At 37.9% G+C, this 25,190-nt stretch overlaps 1 protein-coding gene across 1 annotated transcript in view; it reads right to left on the bottom strand.

Annotated features, from left to right (window-relative positions):
• Positions 1-4,360: 4,360 nt before the first annotated feature.
• Positions 4,361-25,190, bottom strand: part of mrrf (mitochondrial ribosome recycling factor) — a 46,421-nt gene continuing 25,591 nt past the window's right edge. Inside the window, exons 5-7 of the mRNA XM_072566363.1 lie at positions 21,960-22,051; positions 15,745-15,904; positions 4,361-5,471 (exon numbers count right to left, since the gene is read on the bottom strand). Of these exons, the coding sequence (XP_072422464.1) occupies positions 5,394-5,471; positions 15,745-15,904; positions 21,960-22,051 (330 nt within the window). The 3' untranslated portion in view covers positions 4,361-5,393. The remainder of the gene's footprint in view (positions 5,472-15,744; positions 15,905-21,959; positions 22,052-25,190) is intronic.

Below are 25,190 nucleotides of genomic sequence, written 5' to 3' on the forward strand. Positions count from 1 at the left end.
TGGTGACAAACATATGCAGGCAGAACTGAACTGCTCAGCTGATCTCTGATCCAGACTCTTTTTATTTCTGTAACCAATAGAGGAAGAGACAGATGCTCTGTTCCAAAGTATCTATTAAGGAAAATTTATTTCAAAATCACATTCGACCTATTCTGCTTTTTTTTTTCTTAACTTCAATGATCAGAATGTCCTCACAAACAAATATTAAGATTTAATTACTGTCAAAATTTAATTTTTTTTTAGTAGTTATGTTTTCAGATTTTGTTACAGCAATTTGAAAACATGATTCAGTAACATTGTTATGTAATTTTTATTTTGTCATAATGAGTAGTTTGAGAATCTGAGTTCCTGGACACCTCTGCTTATATAACTAAGTCTACCATTTCAGTGCAACAATGCTGATTCGGGAATTTTAATTATGGTCTTGTTTTAATCAAGTTAGTGGTGCTACGCAGTCAGGTTTGTGCTTTAATAATTGTTAGAATTGTTTGAATTTGTGTCCTTTGTAAAAGTGACCCTCCAAAGTAGTAAATGGGTGAGTTCAAACACTGCATTAAGCAAGATTTATTTCTACCCAGGGTAGAATAGAGCATTAGTAAACCTTTATACAGAAAACCTTGCTGTCTTCCAATTAACCATCAAAAAAACAAATGCAGGAACCAATTAACAATGCTTCTTTAAAAGTATCATACAATTTTTTTCATATCTACAGGTGAAATTCTCTGGCCCAAAACTGACTTTTCTGCCTTTATGTCTAATAGTTGTCTCCACGTTTATGTGATATGAATCTAGCAACATACTTTATGCTTCATACAAAAATGGCAGGTTCACTTTTTTACATGTCTCACATTCCAAGTTCGGTCATCAAAGTCTGTGGGGAGCAAGACTTTACACATTAGAGCCTGGAATTGATTCAGGGAGGTTCTACACCTCTTCTGTTGCACATTGTTCAATCCACACTTTTAAATGTAAAAATCCTAAAGGCTGGGAAAAAGCCAAATTGAACTTTTCTGAATATTCACATGCAATATTCCTATCTCACAAGGTGCATTTCTCATAATTAAATACTTAAAACAGAGGGGATGTCAGATTAGTGGGCGGCATGGTGGCAAGCACTGCTGCCTCACAGCGCCAGAGACCCGGGTTCAATTCCTGCCTCAGGCGACTGACTGTGTGGAGTTTGCACATTCTCCTCGTGTCTGCGTGGGTTTCCTCCGGGTGCTCCGGTTTCCTCCCACAGTTCAAAGATGTGCAGATCAGGTGAATTGGCCATGCTAAATTGCCCGTAGTGTTAGGTAAGGGGTAGATGTAGGGGTATGGGTGGGTAGCGCTTCGGCGGGTCAGTGTGGACTTGTTGGGCCGAAGGGCCTGTTTCCACACTGTAAGTAATCTAATCTAAAATTTATGACTGTCCAATTTATGAATGCAAACCATACAGGGGTGTAATCTTAAATATCTGACATATGTACATGTCCTATACTTACAAAAGACTCCTTTGTATTGTTGCATTGTGATTATTGTGTACAAATTGACTTTAGTGAACAAACTCAGGAACAGAACCCAGGGTCTGCTTCTAACATCCTATAGATTAGCCAGGAGCTAGAATCTCAGTATTGAATTGTGAAACAGATTAGTCTTGTTTTCTGCTTTAGAGCAATTGGGCAAACGTCATCCACGAGAAAATAAGATGTCTGCTGGCAGTTTCTCTCTTCCAAGTATTGCATATTATTTTGTCAGCAATCTCGATGCTGTTGTTGCAAATTCTAAGTTTCCAATTCTTTAAAATTGGTGTATAACTTTTGCAATCATGATCACTGCCATTGGTCTTTGGGCCAATTAACTATGGGTTACAATGCTGATATTTGCAGGAGTTGCTTTGTATGAGCTGGCTTCTGTATCTCAATGTAACTAACTTATAATTAGTTCATTGACTGAAAAGATCCTGTGGGATGTCCAGTGGTCGTGAAAGGCCTTAACCAAATGCAGGTTCTTTCTTTATTTCTTTCTTCTGTTGCTGAGTGATATATAAATCATCCCAAACCCCTTATGTATCATTTTATCAGACTGCAACCACCCCCCCCCACCCCCCGACCGTTCCCGAAGGACTGGGTAAAATTCGACCTCAGGAGCCTCCTTTGAAATGCAACTAGATTTGAATACGGATTAATTGGGATTGACTGTGCATCACTAAACCATCACAAAACACCCATGTATTCCTCGGTCATCTATGACTATTTTTAAAATTTACTCTTTTATCTTGAAGAAAGTCATCATTTTCCAAGAAACCAGTGTGTGAAGATTGGGTGCAGATGTGCTCAGCTTCAACTTAAAAGTTTCAAGAACTAAGATATTCTTCAATTTATGAAAGCTTTAACATCTGCAAAAAACACCTACATTAAGACTTAATTATAAATTAAAGCCAGGTTAAACATACAACCCTAGAATATTTATTTGATGACTAAATTTACATGTTACTTTCATGCAAAATATTTGATAATTAGAGGACCTTGAAGGTGTATATGCAAGTTACATTAATTTATAAACAAAGGAATCGAATTTAAAGCAGGAATTATGCTAGAACTTTATGAATCTTGGTTAGGTCTCAGTGGGAGTATTGTGGCCAATTCTGGACAGCATACTTCAGCTCAGAGTAAACGGCTTTTCCTCATTACACTCTAAGTTTACCAGCATGTTACCAGAGATAAGGAGAGGTAGGAAAAGTTTAGGACTATTGTCTTTGGAACAGAAAGGTTAAGGGATACATTAAGAGATTTTCAAAATGATAAAATGTTTTGATAGAGGAGATGGAAAGAACCTATTAGCAATGGGTCCATAATTTGACAGTCTTGGATATAAAACCACAAACAAAATACGGAGAAGGGGATGGAAATTTTTTCAGATGTTTTGATCTGGAATTCTCTATTGCTGAATTCCAGAGGTGAGGTGAGCATATAGCATCAAGGAGCCCTAGGAAAACTGGCATCAATGGGTGTCAGGGGCAAACTCTTCACAGGTTGGAGTCATACCTGGCACATAGGAAGATGGTTGTGGTTGTTGGAGGTCAGTCATCTCCGTTCCAGGACAGTACTGCAGGAGTTCTCAGGTAGTATCCTAGGCCAAACCATCTTCAGCTGCTTCATCAATGACCTTCTCTCCAGCAAAAGGTCAGAAGTGAGGAATTTTGCCGATGATTGCACCATGTTCAACACCATTTGTGACTACCCAGACAGTGAAGCAGTCCATGTTCAAATGAAACAAGATCTGGACAATATGCAGGCTTGGGCTGACAAGTGGCAAATAACAGTCACACCACACAAATCCCAGGCTATGACTATCTCCAATCAGAGACAACTTAACAAACACCGTTTGACATTCAATTGTATAACCATCACTGAATCCCCTACTATCAATATTCTTGGAGTTACCATTGATGAGAAACTTGACTGGACTCACAACATTAACAGTAGCTAGGGATACTGTCATGAGTAATTCATCTACTGTCTCCAAAGGCTATCCACCATCTACAAGACAGAAGTCAGGAGTATGATGGAATATTTCCCACTTGCCTGGATGGGTGCAGCTCCAACAACACTCAAGAAGGTTGAGTCCATCCAGAAGAAAACCCACAAACATCCATTCCTTCTACCACCAATGTTAAGTCACAGTGAAGTATGATACCTACAAGATGCTCTGCAGAAATTCACCAAAGATCCTTAGACAGCACCTTCCAAAACCCACTATCATTTCCATCTCGAAGGACATGAGAAGACTGCCACCTGCAAATTCCCCTTCAAGCCACTCACCATCTTGACTTCGAAACATTTCACCATTCCTTCACTGTTGCTGGGTCAACATCCTGGAATTTGCTCCCTAAGGAATTGTGAGTTAACCTACAGTACGTGGACCAAGGCAGTTCATGAAGGTAGCTCACCACCAACTTCTCAAGGGCTGCTAGGGATGGGTAATAAATGGTGGCCAGCTCATGTCCCACAAGTGAATAAAAAAGGAAATTTGAAAGGACCTGGAAGATGCTTCCACAAATAATTTTAAATGGGTTTTGGACAGGTTGAGCATGAGAAACTGACACAGTCATAGACAAAAGCTGTAATGTTGGATTAAATACAGCTGCTCTTACACAAACCAGCCCACTCACAATAAGCCAAATAACCTCTTCCTGTGTTGTAAGTACCAATGATTCTGTTAGTCATATTCATGCTATTTGAGTTAAATTTGTTACACAAATCACTTGTTGAGAATCAACATTTACAAAATGCTCATTAGTGATTTTGTTGTCTTAAAATTATGAAACATGGTGTCACACCTATTACAGATTACAAAGCGAGGGTATGGTAAAGAAATCATATATTTTTATTGTAAAGACATGTGTAGATACTTTTTGACAATCATTGCCATGATTCAATAGATAAAATGATATATTTTACTTTAGTTAGTGAAATTAAGTTATTCCACAAAATTGAGTTGATCAGGAATACAATTTAGAATGTGTCAATTTCATTTTGTACAGGTCAAAATAGAAATTATGTAAAATGAAAATGTATGGAACCTCTTTAACGTATAACTGATCTTCAGAGACGCATGAATTTGTAATATAGTGCCATACAAAGGAGGAAAGAACTTGCAGATCCTTTCATCTCTCCAGAACATACTAAGTCAGCAATATTTTATTAACGAAGTACAGTCACTGTTGTCAAGCAGATAAATTGACCTGGTATATCCCAGGTTAGACAAATGTTCTGAGTTCACTCTACTGACCTCATTGTCACTGATGCCAGGAGAGGAAATGCATAGGGAAGTTAAATGATAAGAACTTAGTGCATATTGAATGGCGAAGTTAACAAGTGTCAGCCTTGAATCAGGAGGTTACACCTGCCTCAGAGTTGGAAGGTCATGTGTTCAAGTCCCAGTACAGAGACCAAAGCACACAATCTAGCTAGCAGTACTGAGAACAGTGCTGCAACACTGGAGGTGCTGTGTTTCAAATGAGATGCTGAAACACGGCCCTGTGTGCCCTCAGATGAACAAAAAGTACCTTTCATGCTACTATTCAAAGAAGAACAGGGAAATACATCCACTGTCCAACATCTACTCTGTAACTGACACCAGAAGCAGTTGATTTATTTAATTATTGCTTTTGAGTGCTTGCTATGCTGAAAACCAGCTTCTGTGTTCCCTAGAATACAATAGTGACTGCACTTCAAAGGTTCTGTACAGCATACAAAAAAATGGTCTCTCGAACTCAGAAGCAGCTGACTGTCAGAACCTATGGAAATGTAAGTATCTGGAGGAATCAATTTGGGGAAAGAGGGTTGAGAATGGGTATGGTAGAACAGCTTTGTTTTTCAGCTCCCGTCCATTTATATTTCCCATCTTGTTCATCCTAAAAGCTCTTTGGTTTTTGCCATCAGTTGTTTGTCCATGTCAGCAGCAACATCGTCTGCCATCTGTTGAATCTACGAAGAATAACAAAAGACCTTAGCAAATGCAACCACCACTTAATCTCTCAGAAAACCAGTTTTTTTAATCAAGAACATTTGCTATAGTGCTGAATGCAGTTTACTTTTGGAATGTTAAATCTGAATTTAAACCAACAGCAACAACCTGTATGTGTATATCAGCTTTAATGTAATAAAATGTGTGTTTGGATGATATTGCCAAGATGCAGCATGAAGATGAAAAATTGGAGGTGGTAAAGGAAATGTTTGATTCTCTATTTTACTCCACCAGCTGAGCTCCCAAGCACATTTTCTATCCATGCCAATTATTAAGACCACCTATTTCCACCTCTTCAAACTGGCAGGATAGGGTAATGGGGGGATAGAGTGGGAGCAGGAAGAGAAACCATTGCGAGTGTACTCTGGTGACAATTAGAATCTTAGAATCCCCACAGTGTGGAAACAGGTCCTTTGGCCCAACAAGTCCACACCGAACCTCTGAGGAGTAACCCACCCAGACCCATTCCCGTACCCTATTATCTTATATCTACCCCTGACTAATGCACCTAACCTACACATCCCTGAACACTATGGGCAATTTAGCATGGCCAATTCACCTAACCTGCACATCTTTGGATTGTGGGAGGAAACCAGAGCACCCGGAGGAAACCCACACAGACACGGGGAGAATACGAAAACTCCACACAGTCGCCAGGAGGTGGAATCGAACCTAGGTCTCTGGTGCTGTGAGGCAGCAGTGCTAACCACTGAGTGTTGGCCTAATTATGAACAAACCATCAAAGGCTTCCGGTAGATCAAGGCTGATAAGGAGGGAGATGTTGCCTTTAACACAGTTATGCAGTATGTCATTTAATAAAGATGTAAATACAATTTGACCAGCAAATCAATAGTAATCTGAATTAACTTTGTTAAATTGCTTTGGTCTCTCAGTCACCAGTATGTATTTTGTTAATTTGTGAGATATTTCAAAGTATGGTAAATTTAATTAATTTCACACAGAACAAAGAATACTCCAGGTTCATACAGTGTCTATTATAACCTTTCTTTTCAGTATGCAAGACTTAGAGCTTGTAACAATTGTAGTTTTAAACAATACAGAAAATGCTCAGGCTTAAATGCCACACCATATTTTTGTGTCTGTACCACAACATGTTCAGCAAATTGTTGCAGAATATGGAGATCTAGCTCAACAAAAGTTGGCTTTAAATAAGTAGAAACCATGCATTACAGACAAGCAGCAAGTCAGGCTGGGCCATTTTCAGGGTGAAATGCGTCATACTTCTGTTTCTGATTTTGTTGCTTTCCAATCAGCCATTGTTTAATGGCTTCGTTTTTCAATTCTCTACATAGAATTCTACACCACAGAAGGAGGCCATTTGGCCAATCACATCCCTGCTGAGTCTTTGAGACAGCTATCCAATTACCCATGCTATTTACCACAGCCCCACAAATTAGTTGTGCTTGCTTCTACTAACACTAACTTCTGTTTTACTGATGATCGAATCTAACAGCAGTGCCTTCAAAACGCCAGTTCATTCCACTTATCAATTATCCACACCAAATTATTACTTATAAATTGAATAAATACTGAAAAATCAGTGAAGGGAAGAAGCAAAGCAAATAATTTGGAAAAATACGAAAACAACCGGCAAGTCTGACGTTTGCAGTGCCGTTTAGAAGCCACCACAATTTACCAATGGTGGATAAATGTTGATTGTTGTAGTTTAATACAAATGGATGATCTTACAAGAGTTCAAAATAAATGAGGCCTTTAAAAAATAACTGGAAAGCATTCTTAGAATTTTGTTGCCAGTTTACCTGAGCTGCAATATTTAAATATAAGCGAGAGGATTATTCCCAAACTGTAAAGGTATAAAGCTATCGAACTTTACAATAAACATGTTCAGCTCAATTGATTCAGTTCAACAACATTAGCATACTAACACTGGGAAACTCTGGAAGAATTTTCCATTGCCTTGAGCAGAGTGGGCAGCAGCATGGAAGTTGGGAAAAGTTGGTATATGGAACAATGCACATTCTCGATCTCTAGAAAAATATTTATGACATTCCCTCCCTCGGGTTTAAATCTCACTATGTGCGGTGACTACCTTACTTGCATGCATTTGCATCTCATTATTAGCTAATTATGTCACATTTCTACGCAACTTCCAATTTTACCGCACCTTCCTCAAACAAATTTAGATGGCACCAAGTCCCAGCAGTTAGCTGGTAGCTTGCTGCTTGTTTCTCTGGGCCTTCATTTAACCACATCATCACAGCCATTCCTCCATGCCCTGTGGACACTGTCCTTTTCATCCACACACGCATATAAGTGCGTACCACCAAACCATCAGCATCACCACGTTATCGAGACGGCTTCTGGACCAACTTACATGCCACTTCAGCGCTTCAATTTGAAGCTCAGACATACTTATGATTCTAATGTTAATGCTCCATCACTTAGCATGCAGTGCCAGACATCTTTTGCATCCATGCTCAATGCATCAAATAGTTCTTAGATAACTTCTGTAGCACAGAGGAACCTCGATTATCTGGTATTCGATTATCTGAATTTCGGATTACCCGAACAAGATTGTACGGTCCAGATGCTTGGCTAAACTGTGTTATCTGAACATTCGATTATCCAAACAAAATACTCCCCGCCCGCGTCGTTTGGATAATTAAAGTTCCTCTGTACTTGTTTACTTTGCATTAGATGGAGACTGTCAGCTCCTTGTATTACCGTTTAGAGCACTGGCTGTTCAGTCTGAACTTACAGTTTACCAGCATTTGGGACCTGTATTGCTATTTAATGGCTTTGAAAAGGTGGATGCTAGAAAATTGTTTCTGTTAGGCGAGGAGACTAGGACCCGTGGACACAGCCTTAGAATTAGAGGGGGTCATTTCAGAACGGAAATGCGGAGACATTTCTTCAGCCAGAGAGTGGTGGGCCTGTGGAATTCATTGCCACGGAGTGCAGTGGAAGCCGGGACGCTAAATGTCTTCAAGGCCGAGATTGATAGGTTCTTGTTGTCTAGAGGAATTAAGGGCTACGGGGAGAACGCTGGCAAGTGGAGCTGAAATGCGCATCATCCATGATTGAATGGCGGAGTGGACTCGATGGGCCGAATGGCCTTACTTCCACTCCTATGTCTTATGGTCTTATGGTCTTAATGTACAGAGTAGAACAAGTAACAGGTCATCATTCAGAGTACCTAACAGTCAAGAGATGGGCATATCACTACACAACACCGTGCTATGTCAATGTCATACCAATAGCAGCTTACGTGGCAGTCACACTGCAGGTGCTGTGTGTGGTTCTTCCTCCTCCTGGTCATGTGCAGGCAGCACCGTGTCCCCAAGGTAATCTTCACTGAGCTTGAGGTCCCTCATTGCCTTCTCTTCTTACTACTGATGCTGAGCACCAATGGCTGCAGCGATCTTTATATTCCTTCATGAACATCGCTGACTGGATCAGCATTTATTGCCCATCCCTTGTTGCCCTTGAGGGGGTGGTAAGCGCACATAGATAGCCGCTCCATGATGGTAGCCAGATTGACATATACAGGCGCCACCACTGATAATGATGATCAATCCAAATTACCAAAAATCTCTGACAAACCTTCCTGCTGTACCTGTGACTGTTTGTGTATTCTGACCATACAATTAATGGCTGAGACCACTGGATCATTCTCAGCATGGGACTGAGCAGTCTTCCAGGAACTGCAGAGAGGAATCAGTGATATGCTCACCAGACTGCACTCCTGATTCTAATCTAAAAAGTGAATCCACTGAGGTGCAAATCTCTGAGCTGGTATTTGGTATAGGTAAAGCCCAGCCTGTGCACTCTCTGCAATCAATGGCTGCCTCCTCAAAGGTGGAATGCAGAGTCTCCACTGAGGGACTTACAGATATTTCTCATTTATGTTGCGCCCTACTTGTGCCCGCATAGAGGAAGAAAGGCCAGTAGCTGTGTAAAAGGTCTAAAAGCTTATGTAAACGTTAAAAATGGGTTAGTACTGATGTGGGAGAGCAGCATAACACAGCACTCAATTCTTTGCTCATGGAGGACCCCACATCTCCACTTGAGCAGCAATCCACTTTTTCAGAAAACTCCAGCATTTTTCTTCATATAGCATAACAAACCTAATGTCTACCACCCTGCTGGATGTTTTTGCCCTCTAAACCAGGTTATAAGATTTTTGTTAGAGTAATGAGTAAAGGGGCAATTGTGTATGATAGAATTGGGAGGAGAGCCATTATTGGTGATGCAGGGACAGAAGAGGTGGTATAGTCTCCCCAGTGTATGAATAAAAAATGCACAGGAGAGGATGGGTTAGTATTTGAGAGGAATCAGGTGCATGAGAGCTTTTACATGGATATACAATAATGCGAGTTGTCATCTATGAGCCTTGATAGGAGTTATGTGCAGTCAAAGAGTTCGAGTAAGTGAGTAGTAGGTAGCAGAGAGAAAATGGTGACACTTGCCCTTTGAGAGCACAGAAGCTTATTAAACTTATTTTGGCACTGCTGTGCATTGTGTTGAACCAATGAGACCACAATGATACAGGCTGCTATTTCAGACAAACCTTTTTGCGTGGCATCCTTTGGCAGTCAGGAGGAAAAAGCACTACCCTACTTCTCACTACCCAGTTCCCCAGCATCTCCACGTTCCTGTCTGCGAAACTGGGTTGCCATCTTTCTGAGACATCTTCTCGGTTCCAACATTGCGGGAATGCTTGGTGCAGTCATAAAGTCATAGAGTCATAGAGATGTACAGCACAGAAACAGATCCTTCAGTCCAACCCATCCATGCCGACCAGATATCCCAACCCAATCTAGTCCCACCTGCCAGCACCTGGCCCATATCTCTCCAAACACTTCCTATTCATATACCCATCCAGATGCCTTTTAAATGTTGTAATTGTACCAACCTTCACCACTTCCTCTGGCAGTTCATTCCATACATGTACCACCCACTGCATGAAAAAGTTGCCCCTTAGATCTCTTTTGTATCTTTACCCTCTTACCCTAAACCTATGCCCTCTAGTTCTGGACTCCCCCATCCCAGGGAAAAGATTGTCTATTTATCCTAACCAATGCTCCTCATAATTTTGTAAACCTCTATAAGGTCACCCCTCAGCCTCCGACACTCCAGGGAAAACAGCCCCAGCCTGTTCAGCCTCTCCCTATAGCTCAAATCCTCCAACCCTGGCAAGATCCTTGTAAATCTTTTCTGAACCCTTGCAAGTTTTGCAACATCTTTCCAATAGGAAGGAGACCTGAATTGCATGCGATATTCCAACAGTGTTCTAACCAATGTCTTGTACAACCACAACATAACCCCCCCAACTCCTGTACTCAATACTCTGACCAATAAAGGAAAGCATACCAAACACCTTTTTCACTATCTTATCTACCTGCGACTCCACTTTCAAGGAGCTATGAACCTGCACTCCAAGGTCTCTTTTTTCAGGAACACTCCCCAGGACCTTACCATTAAGTGTATAAGTCCTGCTAAGATTTGCTTTCCCAAAATGCAGCACCTCGCATTTATCTGAATTAAACTCCATCTGCCACTTCTTGGCCCATTGGCCCATCTGATCAAGATCCTGTTGTAATCTGAGGTAACCTTCTTCACTGTCCACTACACCTCCAATTTTGGTATCATCTGCAAAATTATTAACTATACCTCTTATGCCCACATCCAAATCATTTATATAAATGACAAAAAGTAGTGGATCCAGCTGGTCACAGGCCTTGGCTTACAGCGTCTGAAATACCGCGGAGCTCGGGTTTAAATATGGCACCAGCTGTAAGAATGTTGCAAACTCCCAGTAACAGTGAGCATTATCCTGCCACAAGGTTTCACGAGCCAGCCACCATCGAGGCAAATGCACAATTAACAAGGTGAACAATAGCAGACTGCTTGAGAAAATGTGATACGGATCAAAGTGGACTGCTCGCCATAAATATCTTGAAAGAAACCACTGCCAAAAATGGGAAAACTCAATCCACTAATTTTGAATTTCAATCTAATGTGTACAATAATGTAATCCACTTCATTAAAATTACTCACACTACTTTTTTGGAGGTGTCAAGCCATTTTAAATGGTTATGTAATTTCCGAGCCCAAGTTTAAAAGATTTATTTAAAGGAGGATTCCTTGATTATTTGAAACACTGTGCCAACTCTCTCATATGGCAAACAATTTACACACAGTTCAATAAAGTCAGGGAGAATTTTTTTTAAGTGACACAAAGCAAAACACCCCTCTTCTGCAAAGTAACATTCTGTTCTGCGAAATTACTAACTATACCTCTACACCATTCTGTTCTGCAAAATTACTAACTATACCTCTACACCAACATAACATTCTGCAATTTCAGACTAACATTACAAATTTGACCAACTAGTATAGAAACTATTGTAATTAAATGTTGAAGAGCTATAAAATGATGAAGAAAATCAAATAACTCAGTCTGAAGGAAGTAATTACAAGAATTCATGCAAGAGACTGCATACACTGAACCTCAATGGGTTTTAGGCTAGAATATCATGGACCAGAAAAAGAATGTAGCAATGCCAATAATTATGTTTTGCTTTATTTAGAATGCATTTAATCTTTGATATATATGATACATATGCTAACGTTAATTGGCCTGCTATGTTAAGATTTCCACAGTCCAGGTGCTTCCCTGCAGGAAGCAAGAAAAAAAATCAAAGGAAGAATCACTGTTGGTCTATTGTGTGTCTCCTAGCTGCCAAATTCACACTGGCACACTGGCAAACCTCTGCAATGGATTAATTGGCCCCACTATGGATGGTTTTTGCTGTAGCAAGGCTAAATCCAGAAAATTGGAGAGAAGAATTGATACCTAATGCAGCATCATGTCCAATCTGTAGGTATGAAACCTTCATTCTCTCACTAAGAATAACCAAACACAAGAAATCCAAACCAAGTCCTGAAAATTTAAAAACTCAAGGCCTCCATAGAATGCACATTCTCTGCCAGCACACACATGCTTTTTCATGAGCACTGTGCAAACTGGATCTTGACCTCAAAACATGAACGTGCAGAATAATTTCCACCTTCAAACTAAAATAATGAACAGTTCTGCATGCAACAACGCATTTGTATTTTATGTAATGTAATCCACAATCACAGTCTAAATTTGCTGAACAGATGATCATTCCATCCATTGTCTAAGTTCTTTAGTAAATGTGCTCCTACCTTCTGAATTTAATTTGACTCATTGACTTCTTGAATCTTTGGGAGATCTCCCATAAACAACAACAAAGCTTTCTGGCATGTATCAAGCTGTACAGCTACCATCCTCCCAAAATAACAGCTACCATCCTCCCAAATAGATTGATATATTCCTATGTAATGCAAAAAATAAAAGTAAAGCCAAGATGCAATTGGGAGATTTATTGACTGATTTCATGGGCAACCTTAGATGATCTTGTGGCTTAGAAAATAATGTATGTTTATCAAAAATATGACAAATACATGGGGGCATCGAAGTTAGTTTTTTTCATTTTCATAATTATTTTGATTTTATTAATGTGGGGGTTGCAATTGATGATTAGTGATTAATGGACTGAAATTGAAAGTCTGCATCTGTGCAATAAGATTTCATACTGAAGCATTTAGCATTACATTCAAATCTTGTATTTCCAACAAACGAAAGCCTATTACTTTGTTACTGGAATAGTCTTAATGTTGTATTGGATGTATATATGGCTTCAAACTCTATGCTATTTGAATGAGGGACTGGCCACGTTTGTGCCTACAACTCCTCCCTAAATTTTCATGTTTATCTGGCATACCGGTGACACAAATGTCATTACCAAGCACTTCAGAGGTTAATTTTTTTCTAAACTTTATTTAAGGAATGACAACCATTGAAACAACAATTTCACAAATTATCAATACCATTTTCCTCTGTCGTTTTACTGACTCTTAAGCCATTTTTGTCCTGAACTGCAGAGATCAGAGTCTGAGATTTGAAATTCAAGTCTAAATCCACTAGCTGTTGTGTGGACAGTTGCCACTGCAGATTAACTTGTTCTGATTTCCCCCCAGTTTACAGAATTACTAGAAATGCTGCAGAAATAGAAAGCCCATCACATCTCTGATACTTCTTTGTAACAATGTCATGTCTGACTCACCACCAGAAAAAAACCAGGAAGCGACTTTTACTGTACATTACAATTCTTCAATTTCAACACAAATTATTGGGCCACCACGTAGAAAAACTTAAGTTACTCTGCCAAGTAAATTCACCCTAAGCAGCAAGCCTTCCTTGTTTACAGCAGGAGGAAGATTGCAGGTCATATCAGACAGCACTGGCATTTTAGCAATTAAGACACAGTATCGAATGTACACAATGCAGTTCTCTATAACATTAATTTAAGCAAGAATGCATTAAAGCCATAATTGGAGTCCCTTCTAGTCAGACTTACTTTGATATTTTATTTCATTGCCAGTCTCATGTGACACACTGCCTTATTTCTATAATTTGTGCCCCTTTAGCTATTCCTTACTTTGCTGTGAGGGAGTGGAGGATGAAGAAGAAAATTTTATTTTTCATGCCTGCTGGTCCAAATTTACAAGAGTCCATATTTCACCACATTATTAACAGTGAGGCTATCAGTGTCCATTGTTAATACAGGACAAAATCGACAGCAATTTATGGCAACTGAACATTATATGTGGAAATCTAGAAGTCATTTGTCACTGATGTGCTATTTTTCCACAGCTGTGCAAATTTAGCCTTTGCTGATGCGACTCAGCACAAAAAACACTGGAACACTGAGAAGTGGGGGTAATTACCCACTACTCTCAGACTAAACATGCATGACAAAGTTAGGGTTAGTGTAATCAGAAATAAATAAGTACTAAACAATATGATATATATCAATGGTACTAAATGACACTTGAAATTTTACAAATGTGGAGTCTCATTCTCTCAGAAAAAAAGTCTCATGTTTCAATAAAATAATTCTTAGCTTATTTTTCTTATATCTTTGCCTTAATTCATGCACTAACAACAATATTTATTTTACTTTTCCTGCTTTACAGACTGCTATTCAGTGAAGATTATTCAATCTAGTTAAAGAATCAAACCCAACAACTTTCAGCTTGATCTGCTTATAGGCACCACAATCCCCCATAAATTTCTAAATGACAAAACCTCAAAAGATTTCTTTGTAATCTCACTCTGGGTGAACAGCCATTCCTTTGTCATGCAGAGCAAAGTCCTGGCTACTATTACTTCCCTTCTCTTGTACTGTATTTTTTAACATCCAATATCATCATCTAATTCAAACAGAATGGTGTGTTGATTATGGTGAGGGGGCAGGAAGGTGAAGAGTTGTTATTCCCCTTACTGAACACTACTCTGCACCCAAGGACTGCAACATTTCAAAAAGGAAGCTCAAACCCAATGTTTTCCAGGGTAGCCAATTAGGGCAATGAACGTTGGCCTTCTCAGCAATGCCCACATTGCATGAACAATTTTTTTTAAAGTTCCAGTTAGATGGATGGGCCTATTCATCCTTCACATCCAGATCCAGTTTGTGATCTTTCCTCACCAGCAGCTAATTCATAAGCAGGGCATGGTGGCTCAGTGGTTAGCCCTGTTGCCTCACAGTGATACGCACCCAGTTTCATTTCCAGTCTTGGAATGACTGTCTGTGTGGAGTTTGCATGTTCGCCCCATGTCTACATGGGTTTCCTCCCACCATCCACTGCACATTAGGTGGATTGGCCATGCTAAATTGCCCGTAGTGTCCAAGGATGAGCAGGTTAAGTGAATTAGCCACAGGGTAAAAATGTGGTGTTACGGTGATAGGGTGGGGAACTAGGTCTGGATGGGATGCTCTTTGGAGGGTCAGTACAGACTCCTGGGCTGAATGGCCTCTTTCTACACTGTAAGAATTCTGTGATTAAGAAATAATTAGGGAAAAGAAAAGATTGAAAAATGAAGAGTTTATAAATATGTTAACGTTTAGCCATAAACAATTAAGTGATGCATTCAAATATTATTCATTATTCTATTTTTGTCAACCTACAGAAAGCACAGATTATAATACTGTACTTGGTCTGTGTTCAATTGGGAACAACAAATGTCTTCAGTCAGAACATTATCGCGCTGCTTTTAAGAAACATTTTAAATCCCTTTACGTTTCAAAGCATGAAGAGAGAAAGAAATAGGGGATGGAAAAATTGTATCCAACCTCTGTTAAAAGTTGCAACACTAACCTGCTTTTCTAGTAGCCTGATTGTATCTTCAGAGGTAGAGTCCTTTGATTTCTTTACTTGACCAACTGCATTAGTACGTATTTTTCGGAGTGATTCCTTTGACTTGTTTGTAAACTGTTTGGCTAGTTTGGCCAGATTTTCCCTGTGCTCTCTGGTCACTCTGCAAAAATAGTTACAGATATCTAAGCAAATTCCAGAAACATAAAGAATGAAGGGTGCATTCATATATAGATACACACACTATATGCCTTCAAAAAGCAAAACTGCATTTAGAATCTTGCTAGAATAGCTCTATATGCAGACACTAACCACTTTGTTTTCTGTACTTTCAATGGTAAATTTTCTAATCTAAACATAGTTGATTAGAATGTGCAACTGTCACTTGAATGCTGAGCAAAATAATTGTGCCATTGTTTTATTTTACTGACAGGGTCATTCATTGTAATTATTAACAACTTCCAATGAAGGAGATTTTTATTTTTAAAAAATTTCATTTGTGAACTGAAGATTTGCACGGAAGCCATTTAGTTGGAGTTGGCGGTGATCTGCTTGTACATGTTCAAGACCGGTAAAGAATAACTCATGTTGGTTTTCCAACCTTATGTGAAGGTGCCTGGTCTCCCTTAGGCATGCTTCCTGCAACTCATGCAAGATTAACATTAACTGTAACTACAAGCAATGCTCATTTATTCCATGTACAGTTCACCAATTAAAATTACTGTTCATCATGTCAATGCAGAAGTTTTCTGAACCGAAGGTTTAAAAATATTATTTCTGGTCTTCAGATATGCCCTATTAAATTTTGATGGTTACATATCTCAAATGTTACTTGTGAAGTTTTACCAATGAAAACTTCCAGCATTGTATTCATTTAATGTGGAAAATGCTGCTAATACTTAGGCAAAGTGGATCATCAATGACCCTAGGGTTAACTTTTATGTTATCTTTTTGTAAAATTCAATACAAAACAGCTCAAGTATAAAGTCTCTTCACATGTAAATCCAACTGTGAAGATATTTAACAATTTGGTTTTTGCTCAGGCTAGTTTGATGACTTATGTCCTTAGGCCTCAAAAACTTATCTTGAAATTGTAGTAAGTGCAAATTTATATTCAATTTTCATCTTGCAAACCAGTTACAATATATATGACAAAAATGTTTGTCAGTTGTATTGCTAGGCTAAACCTTGACATTTTGCTATTCTTCATTATGGCACCAGCTCAGTGTGAGTTACAGATTCATTATAAAAACAATCTCGCATAGTAATAGTAGCCCTGAAAGATCCGTGGTTAGAATTGACTCTGAACTTCATCTAGTATAATTACAATGGGCCAACTGAAATTATGAAGAAGCAATTTGAATTTAAAATACAAATTTTCCTTAATAACTATGATTAGACTGTATCTAAAGTTCCTATTCTTTTCCAGGATGCAAAAAAAAACACTTGTTACATTTCTATTTACATGAATAACGAGCTTTGATTTGGCTAACAATAGGATATATTATATACAATGTACTTCATAACACAGAGATTAAAATAAAATATACTGATTATAAATTGCTTTGCCTTTTTGAATATTAAGGATGAAATAATAGATTTCTATATTTAACATTCACTTTGCATTTTATCACTGAGATACGAATATTTTTCATCTTAATTTATTTGTGAAGAGAAAATTAGAAGACAAGCATTTATGACCTTCCCTCACAGCTTAGTTACCATCAGTTCTTTCAAAAAAAAATCACAAAATTCTTTGCATTTAGAATTGATCACAAATTAAAACAGTGAAACTTATAATTTTTTTCAATAAATCAATCAGTACATCACAACCCTCATTTTGATTAGCTGTCAAAACAATTCTTCGGGGTAAACAACAGTCAAATATATCGTATACAATGTAATATTCTGAACCTACCATTATAAACAAGTATTTTCTACATGTAAATCAAAAACATTTGGGAAGTGCAAGATTTGTATTTGCCTACATCAACCATCGAGCTTCAAAAGTAATTGTTTGTGTGAAGCATGTTCTAACTTTTGACATAATAAAGCACAATTGATTGGAATTATTTTGTATTTAAGAATAAAATTGGATAAGCATGTGAGGATAAGTTTATTAGGAAAAAACACAATTAGTTGAACTATTCAGAGCATAGACTTGATGGGTTAAATAACCATTAGATCATAAGATGTAAGAGCAAATGTAGGCCATTTAGCCCATTGCGTGTGCCCTGTCATTCAAATAAATCATGGCTGATATGACAATCCTTTTCTCTTGAAACCCTTACTAATTAAAACTCTGTCTATCTTAGCCTTGAGTATACTCAACGACCCAGCCTGAACAGCCACCTTCAATAAAGAGTTCCTTACATTCACTACCCTCTGAAAAGAGAAAGTACTTTGCATCTCTGTCTTAAATCTGTGACCCGTTATTCTGAGATTATGCCTACTGGTCCAAGACTCTCTCTCAAAGGGAAATAACCTTTCTGCATCGAATCTGTCAAGTCTTCCAAGAATCTTGTATGTTCAATAAGGTTGCCTCTCAGTCTTCTAAATTCTAATGAGTACAGGCTGAACCTACTCAGCCTCTCCTCATAATGCAGTCCCTCCATACCTGGTATCAGGCTAGTGAACTTTCTCTGGACTGTCTCCAATGCCATCATGTCTTTCCTTGGATAAGAGACCCAAAACAGATTTCTGGATGACCTCAACCTTCAGAAAGTAAAAATGAGAGGCTCACCAAGACAGCTTTAGAATAGTCAAATCTGTACATAGGTCACTCTATTCCAGTAGTGGTCTGAATGGTCTTCTTACTGTTGTGTAACTATTCTATGATTCTACCATATTGTGGGGAAAAAACCCTCCTATTTTCTCCTCTCTCTTTGCATTTGATCTATGCAGCATCTTACACCATTCCCAGGGACCCTGCCACTAAAGCTTTTAGCCAGCAGTAAGGAATTTTATAATAAATATGCATTAATATCAAACATATCCTTTTACCTTCTCCACCCAGTCGTTTTGTCATTGTTGAAAGGTTTTGTGTGCCAAACTGTGGATGTTAACTTACACCTTAGAATTACAAGACATTGATTCATACAAACAGTACACTACTATTACAATTACTTGAAGTAATAAATACAAATATATCAGAGATACAACTGTAAGATGCTTATCTGTTATCCATGTGTCTGTTACCAACAGATTTGACTGGCCTAATGTTCTCCTAGTCAACCTTTCTTACACACCCGGTGAAAGGCGACAACATCCAAACATCTGCAGCCTGCATCCTAACTTAAACCAAATTCTGCTCACTTATCAATCATAAGCTTGCTGGCCTGTACTGGACCAATAGCCAATAATACATCAATTTTCAAATTCTTTTATTTCCATGTTCCTTTGCGATCATGGCATTACTCTGAGTAGTCATGCCACTCCGCAATTTTCATCATTTCAGGTGCTTTCAGTTGCTGGGCCTCTGAAATTCTTTCTTTAAAACATTTAACTTCCTCTCATCCTTTAAGAAACCCTTAAAACAACCTGTTTGGACTAGAGTTTTGGTCATGTTTTCTAATTTCTCAAGCCACTTGATATCAAATTTTGTTTAATATTCCTATCCAGTGGAGACATTTTGTTTTTCCAAGACAATGTACAAATACCAGTTTTTGCTGTTTGCCAAGTCATTACACTATCACTTAATCAAATTTGTAACTTCAAGGGAACACTGACTAAGCCAACTAACCTACATGGTTGCAAAGTGCCAATGTATTTTATTCCGATATGATACCTGATCAACTGTGGCATGGAACAGCAAGATAATATTATCTTAAATAGCTGTATATAGCACTAAAGGATACTGGAATAAAACACATTCTCTGATTATGCCAGAGATGTTAAATGACAATCTTGAATCAGCCTCTATTCCTGTATGTCCAAAATAAAGACTGATCAGAATGGAAAAGCAATATTAACATTAGATAGTTAAGTCAATTTGGATAGATTAGAAAACTTTAAAATTGATAACATTCCAGGTTTGGATGATATCCTGCTAGTGAAATTAAAGAGATGTTTCATGTTTAATGATCTCCTTGCCCAGATTCTTTAGACTGGAAGTCAGTTTATGCAGATAATTCGTGAAAAAGGGATAATCAGAGCCAAGGAACTACGCCTATCAGACTACTATCCTAACTGAGAAGATGGCAGGAAGGATAAGGAATGTTCTTTATAGACATTAAGAAAAAGAAAGGTTCATGAGAAATGTACAGCATGATTTCTGAAAGGATAGATCATGCCTGACAAATTTATTAAGAGCATTTTGAGGAAGCCATTAAGGTTGTGGATGAATGACTCCTATTTATATAGAAAATGTTTAATAAAGTATCTTATTATTGGTTACTCCACAAGATAGAACCTACGGGTACCAATATAGAAGCACTAACTAACTGGATGTTGGGATCAAAATGAAACCTGGGTATAGTTGGACAGTGGATTTTCACTGTACACACAGGTACCCCTGTATAAAGTTACTTGCATTTTGGTTATTGGGTCTGAAACAAAATATATTAAAGGAACCAACACTTGGCTGGTGTAGACACTGAAAAAACTGAGTGGTATTTGGGCAGCATGACTTATAGAGTCATAAAGTCGTAGAGATATACAGCAAGGAAACAGTTCTAACTCATCCATGCTGAACCAGATATACCAACCTAATCTAGTCCCATTTGCCTGCACCCGGCCCATATCCCTCTAAACCCTTCCTATTCATATAACCATCCAGATACCTTTTAAATGTTGCAATTGTACCAGCCTCCACCACTTCCTCTGGCAGCTCATTCCATTAACGCACCATCCTCTGTGTCAAAAAGTTGCCCTTTAGATCTCTTTTATATCTTACACCTCTCACCCTAAACCTATGTCTAAGTTGCTTTGTGCTGTAGGTCTGTGCCTACTAGAAACTTTACTGGGTCTTTTCAAATATTTAAGAGGTTTATAGCTAATTGGTACTGTATGGTTCAATTACTATTTAGCGGAACGTGACCTGGGAAACTTTAGCAATGGTTTTTCTTTCCCCATCACATACACCGGTGTTCCCGAAGAAGCTATTTTTACCTTGCTCCTCTTCATTCACATATTGGACCTCAGAGACAGGGCAACAGGGTCACTCTATGCTATACAATGACAGCTGGATGTACCACCCCAGCATTTTGGGTGACTGTCTCTGTGCTGTCACTCTAATTATTTGATGTCTACCTTTGAATATGTCACAACTTCCCCTAACTCAACAGTGGGAAAATCAAAGCCATCTTGATGTTCCTTTGCCACTGATCCATCCCTATTCTATGGTATTGTCTTCAGGCTGAATGCATGGCACTGAAGCAGGCAGTTCAGCATATTCAAGGAACAGCAACAAGAATGTGCATTCTGAAACATTAAGTCACCATTTATTATTGCTACTACATATTACATGGTGATGCTTCAACAGTGACTGAAGAACTAATTACGCACACTCAAAACTTTTGGTCTGAAAATTTGTCTAAATGAAAAAAACCAGCAGATTTTTGGTCCATGTTAAATAACAAAGGGATGATTTTGGTCTGTGTTAACATTCAATTATACAATATTATTAGTAAAATGGATCACACAGCTTAACTCAAATTGTGTGAGAGTTCATGATTAAAAGAAGACATGTGGTATTCTAAATGAACACAAACCAAGTCTTGTTTTAATAATTTGATTATCCCCAGTGATTTCAGCATAGTTTTTGAATATTCCACTTGTCTTGAATTTAAGACAGATTTAGAAGAGATCAGTAAACTTGACAAAACGATTAAATTGCTTCAAACTAGGAACCAAGAATTTTAAAATAATTATCTCATCCTGGCAGCATTTAAACTGGAGTTTTTTTGGTGAGCATTTGAATCACCAAGTTTATTTTCAAGTTCTTGAATTGGCTTTGTAATTTTCAAATCCACACATCAAATAATATATTATTTTGCATTTGATAGAGTATTCTAAATTTTAACAAATAGTAGTTAAAGGATTTAATTTGTATTATTTTCCTGAATAGAGAAAACAAAACAGAAATAATATTCAAGAAAATATGCATTGAAATTCAAAAACTTGATTTTCAGCCTTAAGTATTTTTGCCAGCAACTGCCCTGTAATGACAGTCAGCAGACAAAGACGGAAACCTTAGGCATAACCTTCAAATTACTTACTTAGGAATTGGCACCCTGATCACAGTCCCATCCACTTCTGGGTTCAGGTTCATTCCACTTTCTCTTATGGCCTTGGTGGCAGCCATCGTTGCCTGTGAACCAGATCAAAAGGTAAAGGGCATTAGCAGAATAATTACTTACAGATGACTGTTCCGTCTCCGTCCGGCTAATCTATTTGCCCAGAACATGGAAACGTTTACCTCTTTCACCAAGAACATCAGGAAGTTAAATTCAGTCCAAGAAGCTTTGATCCCACTGTGAATTGCAAGCTAAGTCCCCTTGCACACACAGGGATAAAACTGTGGTATTGCAGAGGAGGAGAAAGGAAGGGGAAAAAAAATTGAAAGAAAAAAAGTTCTGCCTCTTTGAACATATTTTCAATGGTTTGAGGCCATCTATTTTAGAAACCACAAATTAATGCTCTTGGGAATGGTTACAAAACCAAGATTTTTTTAAAATCTAAGTTTTTTAAAAAGTTTGATTTAGACATCTAATGTTTTACACAGTGTTTGCGTTAATTGAAATAAATCCACTTTCGAAAATATCAGACCGATTTAAGATGAAGTGTAAATCTAAATACCTCTAAAACTGCAAGTTACATAATTGTTTAAAGATACTGATCTGACATCAATAAAAACTCAGGTAGGTAGTTAGAAGGAGTAATTTTGGGGCTGATCGGAAGGCAATGAACAGAAAGAACGTCATAATCAAAACCAGATTTGCCCCTAATTGTGCTAAACATTTATTTTATTATGTACTGGACACAGAATTGTGCATTAATCAACTACAAATTATTTCTTGACAAAGTAGCAATAACGATACACATCAGCATCAAGTAGCGAAACTCAGTGTCCACCATGGCACTCTTTGCCAATGCAAACAGGAACTCAAAACTTCAACAGAAATACCCCTAAGTCTAAGTAGTAAGAATGATTTCCAGCTAATAATCTAATTTTGCATTCAGATTTGGTCTCATTGTCTCTTCTACTTGGCAATGAATCTCCTTGCAACACAGCTTAAAAGTTGGTCTGCTCTAAAGTCTCCACTAATTTTTTACCAAATCCAAATGCTGAGAGACATGCAAAAGATGCCACCTTTTCTGAGTTTTCCTGTATTGTTCTCCCTAAACACAAAATATAATCCAAAAGACTAATGCATTCTTAGCATTTATCTCAAGGTGGCTAGAACTCAAAAGTGATGAGGCAATGTTTTAGTTGTGCACGAAATTAGTCAGACCATAACTGGAGAACTATACTTGAATTTTGGCACTGAACCTCAGGAGAGGAAGTAATGGTCTTGGCGAGAATATAATGCATTATACCAAAGTTTAAGGAGTTAAATTATGAGGACAGGTTGTATTAATATGGCTTGCATTCTCTTGATCATACACAGCTGATGAGTTATTTAATTGAGATGTTTCAATTCAGTAGCAACGATACAAAGAAATGATCTTGTGTAGTGGAAAAATCAAAGATGACGGAGCATAATGTTAAAAGGAGGTGGAAGCTGCTTGACAGTGAAATCAGGAAGCTCTGTTTCCACACACTGTTGTGATAATCTGGAGGTGTCTACCCAAAACGTTGTGGATGCTGGGTCAGCTTAAATTCTCAAGATTGAAATCAATAGACTTTTTAAAAAAAAATCAAACAAGGGTATCATATGAAATACAACAAAAACTAATCCCCAGTCTAGGTACAATCAGTCATGAAAGCAGCTGAGGAACAACAATTAATCTTAGTGCCCCTGAGTAAGGGAGAAAAAATGTTAACCAAGTTTCTCACTCCTGATCATTGTCATGTGACTCTTATTGCAAAATGTAAACACCTTGTATCAATGAGTATCAATGGATTCTGAAGCTTTACATAGTCAAATTGTTTGTCTAAGATCACTCATTTGGAAAAATGGTCAGTCGGTTGTGAAAAAAACTGCTATCTCTGTAAAACAATACTCAAGCAAAAGTCAATCTTGAAGAGAAAAGCAGCGAAATACGAAAGAAAATTGGGGAGAAACAAAGAATGTTAATTATGCTGGCACTGAGTACAAATAAAAACATTTGATTTCCTCTGAGGGATATTTTTAACATTCCTGCAGAGGTGGTTTCTAAGCCAGATGTCAAAAACCAAGCTAAAGCTACTTGTAAATCTCAGTAAAGATCTCACACTTTGCTTGTACTGTGCTAATGGTTCCCATGGTAAATGAATGAGCAGGACATGTACATAATGCTTAAAGAACAACCTTTTCTGAAGTGATGGTTTTCTTTTCAAGCACGGCGTTAACCACCAAACAGTAAATAATTGTAACATAGCAGAAATGACCTTTTAAATGAACAAGTAATTAGTACATATTGTGTTTCTAATTTCAAAAAAAAGAATCTCCTTTACAGAGGTGTAATCAAAACGAAAATAGACACAGAGTGAAAGAATGTAGACAGAGTGGATTGTATGAAGAAATACGCTTGGAGAAGTAGATGGGCTGATGGAGAGAATGCTAGAACATGCGGCGTAGCTGGGTGAAGGCTGGATGAAGGCACGGCTATCGATCATGGGTAAAGGGAATGGATAACTTCACTATTAATGCTTGTGCATCCTACAGCCAGATATTGTAAATTATCATACTTACTAAGACTAATTAACTAAACTATTTATAGGCTATTTCTGCATCTGTTTATTTTTAACTCCAAACAAGTGGGATTAAATGGTTTGTTCACTAAACTGTCCAAAACAACAAATGAAGTTGCAGTGCACGTTCTAATCTTTTTATTTGTCAATGCTTTTGGGAATGCCTCAAGTATCTTTACAATATTCTCAATTACTAGCTCAGTTACAGTTACAAATTACAGAAGAGGCTTTTGCCAATAAAAGTTGTTATGTTGTCCATTTGCCCTACTCAGTGCTATCAAGAAAGAAAGAATGCTAAAAACAAGCCAATTTAGATCCCAATCTACAATCTGAAGTATTCAATATATCCTTAGGAAAACTGGAGCTCTGACTATAATTTTAAAAAAAACTTATCATAGATTTTCACTATTTGTACACAATATTTTTTTTCTAAGCCTAGGCCAAATTAAATGAGGGGAGGCAGTGTTAATTGCCTTCTGAATATTGAATGGACTACAAATACACTGACACAATTAATCACTAAATGTTTAACATTGAATAAAACACCCAAACTGTTCAGATACAAAATAATTCAGTATCATGTCGTCCTTGCATAAATGTCTGTACTGTAGAT

Source organism: Chiloscyllium punctatum, chromosome 49 (assembly GCF_047496795.1).
Source record: "Chiloscyllium punctatum isolate Juve2018m chromosome 49, sChiPun1.3, whole genome shotgun sequence".
In the NCBI taxonomy this organism is placed as follows: domain Eukaryota; kingdom Metazoa; phylum Chordata; class Chondrichthyes; order Orectolobiformes; family Hemiscylliidae; genus Chiloscyllium; species Chiloscyllium punctatum.